The sequence below is a fragment of the Lepisosteus oculatus genome, chromosome 25, assembly GCF_040954835.1.
Source record: "Lepisosteus oculatus isolate fLepOcu1 chromosome 25, fLepOcu1.hap2, whole genome shotgun sequence".
Classification (NCBI taxonomy): domain Eukaryota; kingdom Metazoa; phylum Chordata; class Actinopteri; order Semionotiformes; family Lepisosteidae; genus Lepisosteus; species Lepisosteus oculatus.
In genome coordinates, this window is record NC_090720.1 from 10,334,161 (window position 1) to 10,348,301 (window position 14,141).

At 40.5% G+C, this 14,141-nt stretch overlaps 1 protein-coding gene across 7 annotated transcripts in view; it reads right to left on the bottom strand.

The window, feature by feature from the left end:
- acap3a (ArfGAP with coiled-coil, ankyrin repeat and PH domains 3a) overlaps positions 1-14,141 on the bottom strand; it is a 174,374-nt gene that overhangs the window by 93,725 nt on the left and 66,508 nt on the right. For all 7 annotated transcript variants that reach the window (XM_069184052.1, XM_069184049.1, XM_069184050.1 and 4 more), the window contains exons 3-4: positions 10,008-10,127; positions 7,578-7,631 (exon numbers count right to left, since the gene is read on the bottom strand). In XM_069184052.1, coding sequence (XP_069040153.1) covers positions 7,578-7,631; positions 10,008-10,127 — 174 coding nt within the window. The remainder of the gene's footprint in view (positions 1-7,577; positions 7,632-10,007; positions 10,128-14,141) is intronic.

Here is a 14,141-nt window from a genome sequence, read left to right on the forward strand (position 1 = left end):
GTACGTCACAGGGATCATTAGCTGCACATGGGAGAACATGTGAGAACATCACATGAGCCCAATGGGAACAACAGAAGGACACTGATGGACTCCATAGCTGTGGAAACCCAGTAGCTTGAAATTGCTTTACTGATTCCGTTAAGGAGGAACTTTAGGGAGGCCAGCAAGTGAAAGCACAGAGTGGAAGAAAAGGAAACTAGAGATTCATGACAATCTAAGTGTCAGGAACATAGGAGTCACACTGTATAATTTATGTGAGAGCAAGAATAAATGATGCACTAGGATACAGTAGATAAATACAGAGGCTGATAAAAGGGCAGAAAGACACCAGCAAGATACAATGTCTCCTTTGGTAAAGAGCCAGAATCAAATTTTCCAGGAACTTTTTCAGGTACTTGAATGGATTTGTATAAAAAATATCCCAAAGAGACTTTAGAATTGCTGGCTTGTGAAAACATCTCTTTTATTCCAATAGAAAAATTGCTCGGGATTTAGAGACGGTTTTGCCAACAACTCTGCATCCAGTTCACGTTGGAACATTTCTGAGGTGAAATGTCTGCAGTACAACCTGTACTCATTTGCTCATACATCACAGTACATTAGTCATTACAGTGACTAGTGAGCAGGAAGGGTCGCATCACGTCACACAGTGGGAAGTCAAATGCAAGTTTGCAATAACAAACAGACTTACTTTCACACAGTTCACGATTTTGTGCTCAGTTCAAACTTTGTAATTTCTTTCAATACCGTCAAGGAATGTATTTTGTGACTGAGATTTAATAACGGTATGAGAAACTGGGACTAGAGCTCCCATTTAATGTAAGGTGGAGTTGGGTGAACAGTGCTGGGTAGAAATTGGATGCAGGCTGGTTTTGCATAAATTGAGTGGCAAAGTTTGATGGTACTGCAATAATATGGACCCAGTGTCATGATCGTAATCCCTCCTCTTAAGGGCGCTCCAGCTCTTCCGTGCACCTGCCCTCAATCCTGCCACGCTGATCTGGGCTGATCTACTGGGCCTGCTGCAACCGAGACCCTCACCAGGAAAAGTGGAGTGAAAATGGATAGATACAATAATATGAGCAGGATTACAAAATCTCAGTACAATTTGTCCTTGATGAGTAGTTGATTCCACAAACTACAGGATTTATTTACCACGATTATCTGGAGGTACCACATTTACAGGACTAAGACTGGTCTACTGCAAACTCATCAGTGGTTGGAGCTAAAGGAAGGTAGAAAATACTACCTCACAGATTGAACAAAGAGTCAATAAGCAGTATCCAATGATATAAAACGTACTGAAGCAGCCTTGCTTACGTTACACAGAATGCCAACAGATTTAGAAACTGATGCACTGTGGTATTGCTGGTCCTTTGAACATACTCCACTGCAAGTAATAAAGGATGTGCTTCACAAAACGGAGTGCCCAAAAATAAACCTGCCCTTGGCACATGATTAGGAATCATGAGGAGTGGTTAAACTGGCAACTCTGCTAAAGAAGGGAGACAGAATGGCCTGCCACATGTGCCGCTGTGGCGGCTAACAGGAAGCGAATATTTAAAGACACAAGCTTCTATCTCTTAGGTGTTCAATGAGTGGCCGAGAAGTATTCCCGCTCTGTATAGAAATCAGTGGAATAGAAGGTTATGTCTACCTGATAGTGCCAGATCCTTAGTTTTTGCACTGTTACCCACACAGGAGGAAATAGCAGTGTGACACACTATCGCAGTCTGTCACATGTGCACTAACACATCGCAAACAAACACAAAAACTCTATCCATGACCAATTCTCTATTCTAAACAGGTTTAACCTCACTCACAATTAAGTAATCTGTTGCTTGCAAGTGGGCTTTCTGTCTCAAACACTTAGGTAGAAATCAGGAGTGAAAAAGCTTCCTTCCAAAACAGAATGGCCTTCCGAACAATTTATGAAGCGGCAAAATGCTGAAAAGCCTTTTTATTTCCCAATGGGAATCCAAAACTCTCGTTCTCATTTACACTTAGACCTGAAGACCATATTTAAAGACATTTTTCTTGTTAATCAGTTTTTTTCTTGCTGTCTTATTTATGCCTGTATGCGTTTGATTTAGCTTCAGTAGTTAGGCACTGTTGTGCAACAGCCCCCACAAAGAAAATCCACCCATTTTCTAACCACTTCTTCCAATTCAGGGCCAGAGCTTATCCAGGTAAACGATGGGCAAAAGGCCGGATATATTCTGGATGGGACGCTCACACCAGGGCCAATTTACCTACTGCACCAGTATGGTTTTAGACTGTGGGAGGAAACTGGAGCCCACAGGAATTGAACCCAGGGCCCCAAAGATGTGAGGCAGTAATGCTAACCATTAGCATTCTGTACTGTCCCACACAGAAAACAAAATCTCAAGATAAATTCAAAACAATCCAGCATTTTCAGCCTTCACAGTTTGCTAAGGAGAACAGCACACTAAATTTAGAATACAAAAGCCAAAGTGTTTTTTTTTTCCAAATAATTACCTTTACTTTTGTGTGCACATTGAACTGTAAGCTGCAACTTGTTTCAGTCACCTGACCACTGAATTTCTCCTTTCTCACCAGTGGGGAGTTCCTCTCAAATATGAGGGGCTTTTTATACAGGTGCGTGCAAACCACACCGAAGACAGAGCACACTGTTTCACTGAGGTCATATGAAACTAAAATTTCTATGGAATGAAAACGAATGAGTTCAAATTCATTGAGGAAGCAACTGCAGAACACATCTTTGTAATACACGCCAAGCATTATTTTGGATGTTGGCTGAACTGGTTTTCGTCATGAAAGACCTCCACACAGGAATCGTTTTCACACTTTTGCATTTTTCATGTTCCTAAATTATTACGAGAAGGATCACAGCATCCATGAGCTCTGCATGCACGATGCTACTGTGTTTTTTTACTGCACTTTTCAGCAGCCTTCATGACTGCGCTTAAAAATCTGAATGATAAAATCATTGCTAAATCCTTTTATTAGGATTACACAGTGCCTATATTGTTCTGATATGAATGGTGATTTATTATGGTGGTTTTGTTTGGTTCTATCATAGTTTCATTCCCATTTGATGCATTTTGTATATATCTACTTGGAGGAGTAGTTCACTACAAAATGCTTCCACAATTCCAGACGGTGCAACACAATACATTCATTATTTGCACTACTGTATATCTGTGTCAAATCCATTTACAAATCAAACATGTTCTGTTTACTATCTGGGCTATGCTTTTTAAAGATTTTAAAGGTTTTTTATGACATACAATTTTATTTTCTAATATAACTTCAAACACTTAAACAGAAAATCCATTAATATCCAAGACAAAGGCATGCTAAACCAAGATCTCCTTTTTTTCTTTCTTCCAAACAAAAGCCAAGGAATCCTTCTTAGCTCTCCGACACTGGATCAAAACCTTGTGCCAGTGAAATCTGCTGAAATAACCTTCAGTGGTGCAATCCTGAGAAACAAAAGTGAAAAATATGTCCTACGGTTCTTCCCAACCCTGTCTGCCAGACACACTCAATTACAGTAATGACACCCTGCAGGTTATGGGAGGTGTGCAGGTCACTGAAGTAGGTGTTAATTCATTTCCCCTTGTCATCTCCTCTCATTGAGCTGCAGAGGGTGTGATGGCCATATTTATCACATTTTATAGTGCCATATGCTAGGTGATTACTTCTATTCAGATTGACCTACAGTACACCACTACAACTAAAACAGTCCAGTATCTATTGCAAGGTCCAGAGAACCCCAACGTTGCCGTCACACAGAATCACCAACGATAAGAAATGGAGCAAGGAAGAAAACAGGATCTTAAGGGACAAACTGACCAGGAATTTAATAGACCTTATGGTTACATTGAAACAAATGAATAAAAATCATTTTTCAGGTCAGGCCGTGCACTTTTAAACAATCTCAGTACATTTCACGTCTTTGCAGAGTCTAAGTGGCAGCTTTGAATAATTTAGAAATGTGCAAATTAATCCCCTTCGAACTGCATGGCTGCAAATTTGCACCGTAAGCAGATCAGTGTTACTTCATAGACTTGGATCGCTTGGATGGATCGACAGATGTGAAAGTTTCGCTTCCAAAGGGGACAGCAATGTGACTTTGATTTTTTGGGACATTGAGACCATGGAGCAAATTTAATCAGCCAAGATAAGAGGCAATTCCAGGCTCTTCCAAGAACTCTTTCTCTTAAACCGAGCAAGACGTGTAACCTGTATTGCGTTGGGCAAATGACACATGAAACATGGGCTTGTAGCTAGTCTCTCTGCGTGACATTGTCTGAGCAGCTGGACTGGTTAATGTCTCTGTAGTGCTCCACAAGGTCAAAGGTTTTTTCACCATTAGACTGCTACCAAGGTCGAGCAGGGCTCATGCTCTACAGCCTAGAAAAATCCCGATGCAGCCATACTGAATTGCTAAATAAATCACTGGTACTGTATGTGATGTGGCTTCAAAAATACATTACGTCACTGGGATAGTAGCTCCTGCCTGCCTTTCTGCTCATCTTAAATCAGTTTACGCAGGGCACAGAGTGGATTCACACGCAACTGAGCATGTAGCCCTTCAGGAGAAGCCTTAAATAACGCGCAGCTGCTTCCCAGCACAATTACCACACTGGAGCACAAGGTTAGGGAAGAGAGTGCACTATTGCACTATCAATTAGGAGCCCACTCAATCTACCGGCTAATTCAATATAAATCTTTGGTTAGACAGTGTGTCCAAGGTGACAGAGTGATCCCACTCAGGCCTGAAATGCAAAATCCCACCGTTTAAATGCTTTACTCTTGGTATTTCAGACAGAAATCCCCAGTAAAGAACCTTCCCTACCCACCTCATGATGAGTTTAGTCAGCTGTTAGAATGTACTGTATGTCCCAAACAGACAGGTGAAAAAGACAGTGTGTTCAGTAAGCCAGACTATTTTAATACAGTTTTCAGAAACCATGCAGCTGTTCTTTAAGCTGTGAAATTGTGTTATGTTTGCTTATTATTATTGACTTAGATGGAACCTAGACATGAGTGTCATTTCAAGCTGCAGACAACTGAAGCAAGCAGGGCATCCAAAGTAGAGTATTTTACAGGTAGCACCACAGAAACGCACAGAGTGTAACAATGCACTACTGTAGGTATGCATACCCCCTGCAAACCAAAAGGTAAAGACAGCATCTTTCTGGTTCATGCACCCCTGTCCTTTAAATGTGTTCAAAATCACAGGATAAAGAAAAGCCGATGTTTTCGAAAGGGAGTCAGCTGTTTTAATGCTTCTTGTCCAAGCAAGACAGGAGTAGCAGCACTTTGTTCAAGAATGAAAATAAAAAACAAGTCCTTTGCTCCACAACCCAGGAATTTCCTCTCTTGTGGCAGACAAAGGAGACACTGCTACTCCAATTTTCCATGTGCCTCTGCTCATCACACTCCAGAAATTAGAAAGCTTAGCTCTTCCTACCAAATGTCACGTAGTTCAGAATTAAAATCTCTTAAGGACCACTAAGGTATTCCGAAGTCACAAAACTGCAGTGCAATAAATTAAGTAGTACAAGTATTAATAATATATTAATTTAGTGCATTCAATTATGGCTAGATTATACATTTTCAGTATCTAATGCAGATTACAAATGACTAATTTATAATCTTCTTGACTCATGCTCTACTAATCATAAGAAAGCATAAATGTTATGACAAGCAAAGAATACTCATCAAGAACCTCCAAGGTAATTCTCTATTGATATCAGACTGAATTTTGAATGGTCCCATTGCATTTGCCTTTACAGCTTGGCTCTAAGATTTGTTTCATGATTCCACCACCATTTGATTTTGTTTTCCATTTAGGTGCTCGTCTTCTGCTTTTTAAAAGCAAGTTTCAAAACAAGTGAGGCTAAACTTATTTCTGCTCTTTATAAATTTAACTCACGTCTCTGGTGAGCCAACATTTACTATGATTTTTCATATTCTCAATTTATGGCATTGGGCTTTTTCATAATTATTCTAAGTAAGTAATGTTTTTTAATTTAATAATTCAGTTCATTAATACAGGCCTAAAGTCCTTTGGATCCTTGTTGAATCACACACCGCACCTCATTCTGGGGCGGCAGGGAAGACATTCTGCATTAGTAGTTCATGACACAGTGGAGAAGAGAAGACTTTCTTCTCAGCTGTATCATGAACAAACTAGAGTGCAGTTCACGTGCCCAATAGCATAGATCTTGAGGACTGAATTAGGAAGGACCCACCTTATATAAAGGTCAGAAACACTGTTAGTTTGGCCTTCACCATCCAGGTGTGTGAAAACAAGTCATCCCATGATCTAAGGAAATCTCGGAGGACCTCCAAAAAAGTGTTATTGATGCTCAACAGTCTGGAAAGGGTTACAGAACAATTTCTAGGGCTTCACTGATCCACTGTCAGATAGTACATACTGTATATGAAGAAAGGTCAAGACTACAGTCACTCTACCCAGGAACTGCTGTCCTGCCAAAATCTCTCCAAAAGCACACCAGAAGGTCATCAAGTAAGTTACAAAGAACCCCAGAGCAACATCCAAGGAACTGTAGGCCACTCTCACCTTGCCTAATGTAACTATGCAAGCTTCTGCTATCAGAAAATGACTGACAAAGAAGGGTGTGCATGGAAGGATAGCAAGGAGAAAACTAACACTCTTAAAAACATTGCTGCCCATCTGAAATTCACCAAAGAGCACCTAAATGATCCACAAGGCTTCGGGAACAACATTCTCTGTGCAGATGAGTCAAGGTAGAACCCTTTGTCCTCAGTGAGAATCATTATGTTTGGCAAAACCCAAACTACGCTTTCAAACAGGAGGAACTCAGCCCAGCCATCAAGCATGGTGATGTTTTGGGGCTGCTTTGCTGCCTCAGGACCTGGGTGGCTTGCCATCACTGACACAACCAGGAATCCTGCACTGTTTCAAAAGACTCTACAGGAGAATCTCAGGCAATCTGTCCACAAACAGCAGCAAAAAATGGGTCTTACAGTCATTGTTGCTCAAGGCGATTACCACCAGTTACTGAATATAAAGGGTCATGTGAGCAGAAACAAATGTTGAAAGAATATCATTTTTTGTGTCAGTTGATTCATGAGGTTAACTATCTTTTATTAGGACTTTGATCAAGAGGTTTCAAAAATGTAAAATATGTGAAAACCCTAAGGGGTTCATAAACCTTTTCTGAGCACTGTAGACCAGCAGGGTGCAATTTTAAATATGTATGCTGGCCAAGGTAATCAAACCTTTATTATAAGATGGTTTAATACTTGAGAGTTTTGCCGATTTATTTGTGGATGTGGAAAATATCTTAACAGACTCACTGAGAAACCCTGGAAGACTACTCTTAAGACTGTTAGTATTACAAGGCATTGCAGTGCTGTGTAGCTTTCTGGTTTCTGAGTGCCTTCTGTTCACATACTGCCAAGGCTGAGGCTTCATTATCTTCTAAGACTGAAGAGATCAAGTCTTTCGTCTATGCAAAAGACTACAACCATTTAGCTTGGCTATACTAAGATGGATGGTAGCTGATAACGAGTACCAGAAAGTGGCATCTTACCATGTGATAATTGATCATTTCCTGCAGGCTCTCTCCACACTTTTCCAGGCACTCCTACAATGAAAACAGAGCATGGTGTAAGTTAATAGCACCTTTCACTACAGGGAGCTAAGAAGAAGAAAACCTGTGGTCACAAACACTAGTAAACGATGGAAAGCCAGGGTCCTGATCAAATCAAAACATGGACATACAACTTTCAGGTGAAAGGATCCTCAAAGGCAGCTTTTAATGGATTGACAGGAGAGGCCTGTAGAAACCATGCCAAATGAGATGTGAGGAGTATGGAAGTGTGGAAGCATTTGGATTTTAAAAGCAACAGAGACTCACGTCAAGCACACATCCTGGTGTCGCAAACTCAAGACTGAATGGACTGGTGGATGGGTATGATGGTGGAGACTTGTCTGCACCTCCCTGTCCCCAAATCTGGAAACAGGGAGTCACACTGGGTCCAAAAACCAGTGCGAGTCAATTCTTATTTGAAAGAAAAACAGAAAGAAAAACTGCCAAAAACTTCACACTTATTTTAGAACAAGGAAAATGTTATGCCGCCATCACAACTATCTTAATAGAATCAATTATTGTGGATAGTAATTAAAAATGTGTGGATAATCAATTTCTGCTTTACAGCACATTTTGCAAGGAGGAAAAGACTTGCGTTTAGAGGAGAAGGAGGAGTTACTTGCTTTTGAAATATCCACAGAAAATACACAGACTATGATATGAAATTAATTTGAAACTGCTGCTACACTTTTTGGACAGAATGGGCCAAATAGCCCCCTCTCATTGGTAACCTTTCTTGTGCTCAGAGCACAACACATTAACCATGTGCTAATTACTCTGAATATGTGTACGTGTTAATATTATGGTGAAAAGTAAAAAAAAGAAAAACAGTTTGGCTATGAAGCCCTTTAAGGATATAAATATCATAAGATGTGGTCTCTTTTTTAGAAACTTAAACTTTTTTACTAAAAAATGTGTAATACGAGATTCCTGACAGTGTGATGCATTTCCTGAAAAACATTTTTTTATTGGTAACATGAAGGTTTTTTAGTATTGTTAAGCAATTCACAGTGAATGCTAAATCCAGCCATTTAGTTTGAAGCATAAAAACACTGTAATATCCCAAACCCGATTCTTGCTGACTAAGTGTGTAGCACTCAGGATTAACAATTGACTAAATGTATAAAGTGGAAAAATGGAAATGAAAAAGTGAAAAAAGAAATACTATTAGATTCCTAAGCAATCTTGCAGTCACTGTTGAAGAAACATACTGTAACAGTTGTTGAAAACCCTAAACCCCGGGCGGAGTGGTGGGTCTGTGGCTAAGGATCTGCACCAGTGGCTGAAAAGTTGCTGGTTTGTATCCTGCGGCCGGCAGAGGAATCCTACTCCGTTGGGCCCTTAACCCCAACTGCTCCAGGGGCGCCGTATAAATGGCTGACCCTGCGCTCTGACCCCAAGCTTCTCTCCCTGTCTGTGTGTCTCATGGAGAGCAAGCTGGGGTCTGCGAAAAGAAACATTCCTAATAAAAGAAATTGTATATGGCCAATTAAGTGATCATTCTCTCTAATCCCAGAGGGATACAGTCCTGCAGGTGTAGTAAGTCTCCTGCAACTGTTTTCATTCATCGTAAGAGAATGATGATGGAATGTTTGGACTCCAGCAGTTTCTGATATAAATTCTTTATTCCATCAAACTGAATTCACTTAGATACCATAATATCTACTGCTTCTCTAGTGCAAAAATTAGATTATGATCATCCCTACTGTAAAAATTATGTCCTACACAGAAAGGACCTGAATCACTATAGCTTGGAAAACTGTCTGTGGGGCATTTGATTCAACTATGCAACGTCAATTGTAGCATCTACCAGGATTTTCAAAAGTTTTACAAATCTGCAATGTATGTCTTCCGTATAAAATCAGTCTTCAGTATAAGCTTTATCAGCTTTGTGCAAAGATATTGTCTTTAGGATCTGTGTTTTGTAGTCCAAAAATATATATTTTTAACATTCTTAGATATTTCTATATCAGATGCTTGGTTTCTTCTCACTCATGCTAGGTGTAGTTTTAAAGTTTTTACATCAGCAGAAAACCCTGGATGAAGCCTTGAATTAATTCTTGTTGTCCTTAACATACATTTATTGTAACCAATTTAAGTAAATTTGAACTTATTTTTAGTTCACTTAGTGGTGGATTCCTCTTTCTTAGGATTTCTTTTTGGATTCATGCTGCATCAAAAAAAAACATTCACTTTTCATCAATAAGCTCTTCAAAAGCTGCCAAGAGCGTGACAGTTATTGAAAACTAGCTAAACCTCCACTTTACTTTTAATCAAGGAGGCCAAAATAATTCCCAAGAGCAGAGTTAAATCAAAATAATAAAACAGTAGCCCTATTAACTCTTACGACAATCTGAAACCACAGCTTACCGTAATCATTTCGTCTCTCTTGCATTGCTGAGACAGGTCCTTTACTCCATTGACGAAGAGCTTGTTGGCATTGATGTAGGACCTTCCTGCTTCGATCATCCCACTGCATAGCTTCACCAGCTTTAAACAAAAAAAGGAGAAAAACGTACAGTACTGCATTAGTCACTTGTCACCAAGACATACTGTATAGCCATCACCACCATGAATGAAAATGAATGGGCATTTTCAGGCGACTAGGTTCATCCAAGGCTGTCTCTCAGAAAGATGTCGGTCATCGGTCACACTCACAGATGGAAATAAAACCTGAGATCGAAAAGTTTATCCTCACCTGGGTAAAGACCAACCTAGAACCCAATCCAATCAAATTTCCTATTTCTGTGTAATTTTTTTAAGTTAAAACAAAGCCTGTCAGCAAAATGCTCTAGAGAACGTGATACATTTGTGTGAACATATCGACCTCAGTCAACCTGAAATTCATTAAAAATATTTAACAGTGCACAGAGATTGGGTATGGCTCACAACAGTTATTTTCAGTTATTTTTAAACATTTAGGCAAGAACCCATTTTGCAGGATGTTCCATACTTTTGGATATAGCCCTTCAACTCAAATAAAGTCCACAAGAGTTTCAGTAAGAACACATATCTGTCAAGAGATGAAAAATGTCTAAAGCCTCTTTGTTATGTATGCCCATGACATCAGCTCTCAACTGCTTTGCAGTGAGAGTCAGCATTTTCCACCAAGATATCGGGTTGATCTTGATTTCCTTGAAAAACGCTTTCAGAAGGACAGACTTGTATTGCCAGCATTAGCCTGGGAATGAGAGAGGATTTTTTACTTTCAGGGGAATACGCCAACCAGGAAAGTCCTACAGGCCTCTTTCAAACAGCAAAACAAATCACCTTTGGAGGTCATTACAATATTACAGCTGACAGTAGGAAGGTAAATGAATGGAAAAACCCCATGCAGGAATAAAGTAGATAGGAATCATTCATATTTAATAAGATAAATCCTTTTAAACTGACACATAAAGAATATAAGAAGAATTATGGCCAGAAATAACCACTCAGCTCATGAGAACACCAAATCTTCCAGTACACCATGGTTCTTCTGTCCAAAACCATTGTATTATTACAAACCTAAAATACTTAATAATCAGTGAGGAGCTATATTGGATAGGGATGAATGTGTTGACCTCTGTTGATGAGATTTTACTAAATTTTTGATTTGGCACCACAACATGCTTTACTCACTGTAAGGACACCTAAATGAGATACTTATACCTACCTTAGATCAGGTTTATACACAAAAAGAGATACCCAGAAGAGAACAGCAATACATTTTTTGTGTTCATTCCAAACCAAAGACATTTCTACTTGACTTCCAGATTTATTCCGACAATCAACCAAAGGAGAATGAAGAAGTCACGTTAGTGCCAGGTCTCAATGGAATGTCATTGCATCTGTCCATTTTCATCCACTCGCTTTATCCGACTCAGGGCAGAATACCAAGACAGGTCACCAGTCCGTCACAGAGCACACACACTCATACTGTACGTGGGCCAAATTCCCCAGAAGCGAATTAACTTCCCGCATGTCTTTGGACTGTGGGAGGAAACCGGACCACATGGGGGAAACCCACACAAACACAGGGAGAACGTACAAATTCTATGCAGATTGCAGCCCGGGAATTTAACCTAGGGCCCCAGCATGGTTAGGCAGCAATGCTGACCACTACAGCACCAGGCCTCCTGAAATGTCACCCACAGACTTGATTTTACATGGAAGCATCAGCTTGACGAGATCACTTTGGCTACTAGCAACCAAACTGCTTCCTCTTTCTTATCCCACTTAAGGTATTGCAAAATACAAACTGATCTATACAGCTAAACTCAAAGTTTAATTCACTGCTTTTGAAAAATCTATTCAACTGCCTGCTCTGTCCACCCCAGATCCACGGTGCACAGTTGCAATAACACAGCTCCCGGCAGTGACTGAAATAACCTTGAAAGAAGGGTTTTTTGGGAGGTGAGGCTGGCAGTATTTCACGACAGAATTAATTAGCACCCCAACAGTGATTGGTGTGCTGCTGACCTTGTCTGGCACCGTACCCTCACATGCCCTCCGTCTCGCACAGAATTTGGTCTGACTTCAGCAGTTCCACTGACAGCTCCTTTCCACACAGCTGCCGGGCCAAGCACTGGCGGGGCTCCCTCTGCAGCTAACCCCCGAAATCAGTGAAATTCCAGAGAATCCAGAGACCTCCCCTGGAAGGGAGCAGATGAAGTGAGATGGGGGGAGGGAGGTCGGGGGAAAAAATCAACCTCCAGCTGTGACTATTGATGGGAAGAGGCCAGCAGGAGATGGCAACAACAAAAATATGGTTTACGTGATCAGTTGTGAACACGACCCTTTGTCTGCAGCGGCTGCTCACAGCCGCTGGGCACATTAAGCTCTGGGCCTGGATAACCGACAATTGCTGGACCAATACAAGCAGGCAGTCCAGCTGTCGGAAGGATCTTAGTGTCATGGCAAGGGAAGTCAGACAAGAGCCACGGTCATTCATGAAGAAAGCGTCTAGAAAAGGTCAAGTGTCTGGATCAATGGGAAATCCCAGGAGATACACAAGTATCAAACCCCGAAATACTACAAGGGGGGATCTTCAACCCAACCACAAGACTGGCAGTAGGGAAGTGGTCCAAAATAGAATACTTGTGGTGGACAAATCACAGCATTCAGCAGCTATTTCAGCTAATCATTGATGTCTTCAGTGATGTGACCAACCTGAACAGACAATTTATCACAGTGTCTAGATGTTGACAACATCACAGTGTCTAGATGTTGACAACATCACATTTTCAAGATGTGCTGCCAAGAACATCAAGACCTGATCTTTCTACTTGCACTCTGTGCTGTATGGGTTTGAATCCATTCACAGTCAGCTTTTCTCTGTCACCTTCAGTCTCGTTAGAAAAAATCTAGTGCGGTGTGTTCTGAAGTAGGTTTTGAAATTGTACAGGTTCCCAAATGCTCAGATCAAAATTTGACAATTTCCAGAAAGACAACTTTGAAGGAATGAGAGAGGGTGGGAGAGATCACAAATGAGCTACTAGAAAACAGAGGAGAACAGAAGGCAGCCCCAGAGTTAGCAAATCAGAGGCTAAAAAAAGATCCTAAATGGAAATTTGTATTTCACTCATACAAATCAATTAGGTCATATTTAGGGGGAAATAAAACACTTTATAAAATAATTAAAAACAACAGAATCCATTTAATGAAAAGGAGTGCAATGAATTGCAAGCACAGCTAAACAAGTAAATTCGAAAAACCTAGGGACATAGAAAGGGATATCGCAATAGAGGCTAAAATGGATAGTAAAGCACTATTAATGTACTGTACTTCAGCCACACAAGAACTATTAAAGATAACCTAGGGTACTGTAAATCCACAACAATAATGGACAACTTCCAGACAGTGTAAGAGATATCTATTAAATTCACAAGCCAGCAGCCATATCACCTTGCAAGCCCACTGGCAGCCCACTGAGGCTCAGCTGGTGCGAGCCTGGCCTGTACCTGGATGGGAGACCTCCTGGGAAAAGACCTGACAGATGACACTTACTGCAGAAAACTGCAGTGCGAGGTTGTGCTCGCAGAAAGTAAAAAATTGGACATTTAAAATGGGGGAATACTGAAAGTGAAAAGATGACTCACTTGAAAAGCGAACAGACTTAGGAGTCTGTGTTGTCACATCGTTCACATCATCCCCAGATGTGGTAAAGTAATAATAATCCCAAAAAATATTAAGATGTGGAATTAAAAGCGTGTCATTTCAATCAAGAATTGATCAAATTGTAAAGTCTCATTTAGAATTCTCTGAATTGGCTTCATTACTCTGCTCTCCACCCAACTAAGAGCTGATGTGCGGTGAGCTTTCTGGCGTTGTTGCATCATCCAGGTGGGGCTGCACGCTGGTGGTGGTGGAGGGGAGTCCCCATTACCTGTAAAGCGCTTTGAGTGGAGTGTCCAGAAAAGTATATAAGTGTAAGCAATTATTATAATTATTAGAATACTGTGTTTAATTTTGGTCACTCCATTGTGGAAAATATATTACTGCAATGGCTGTGGCATGTTTTCA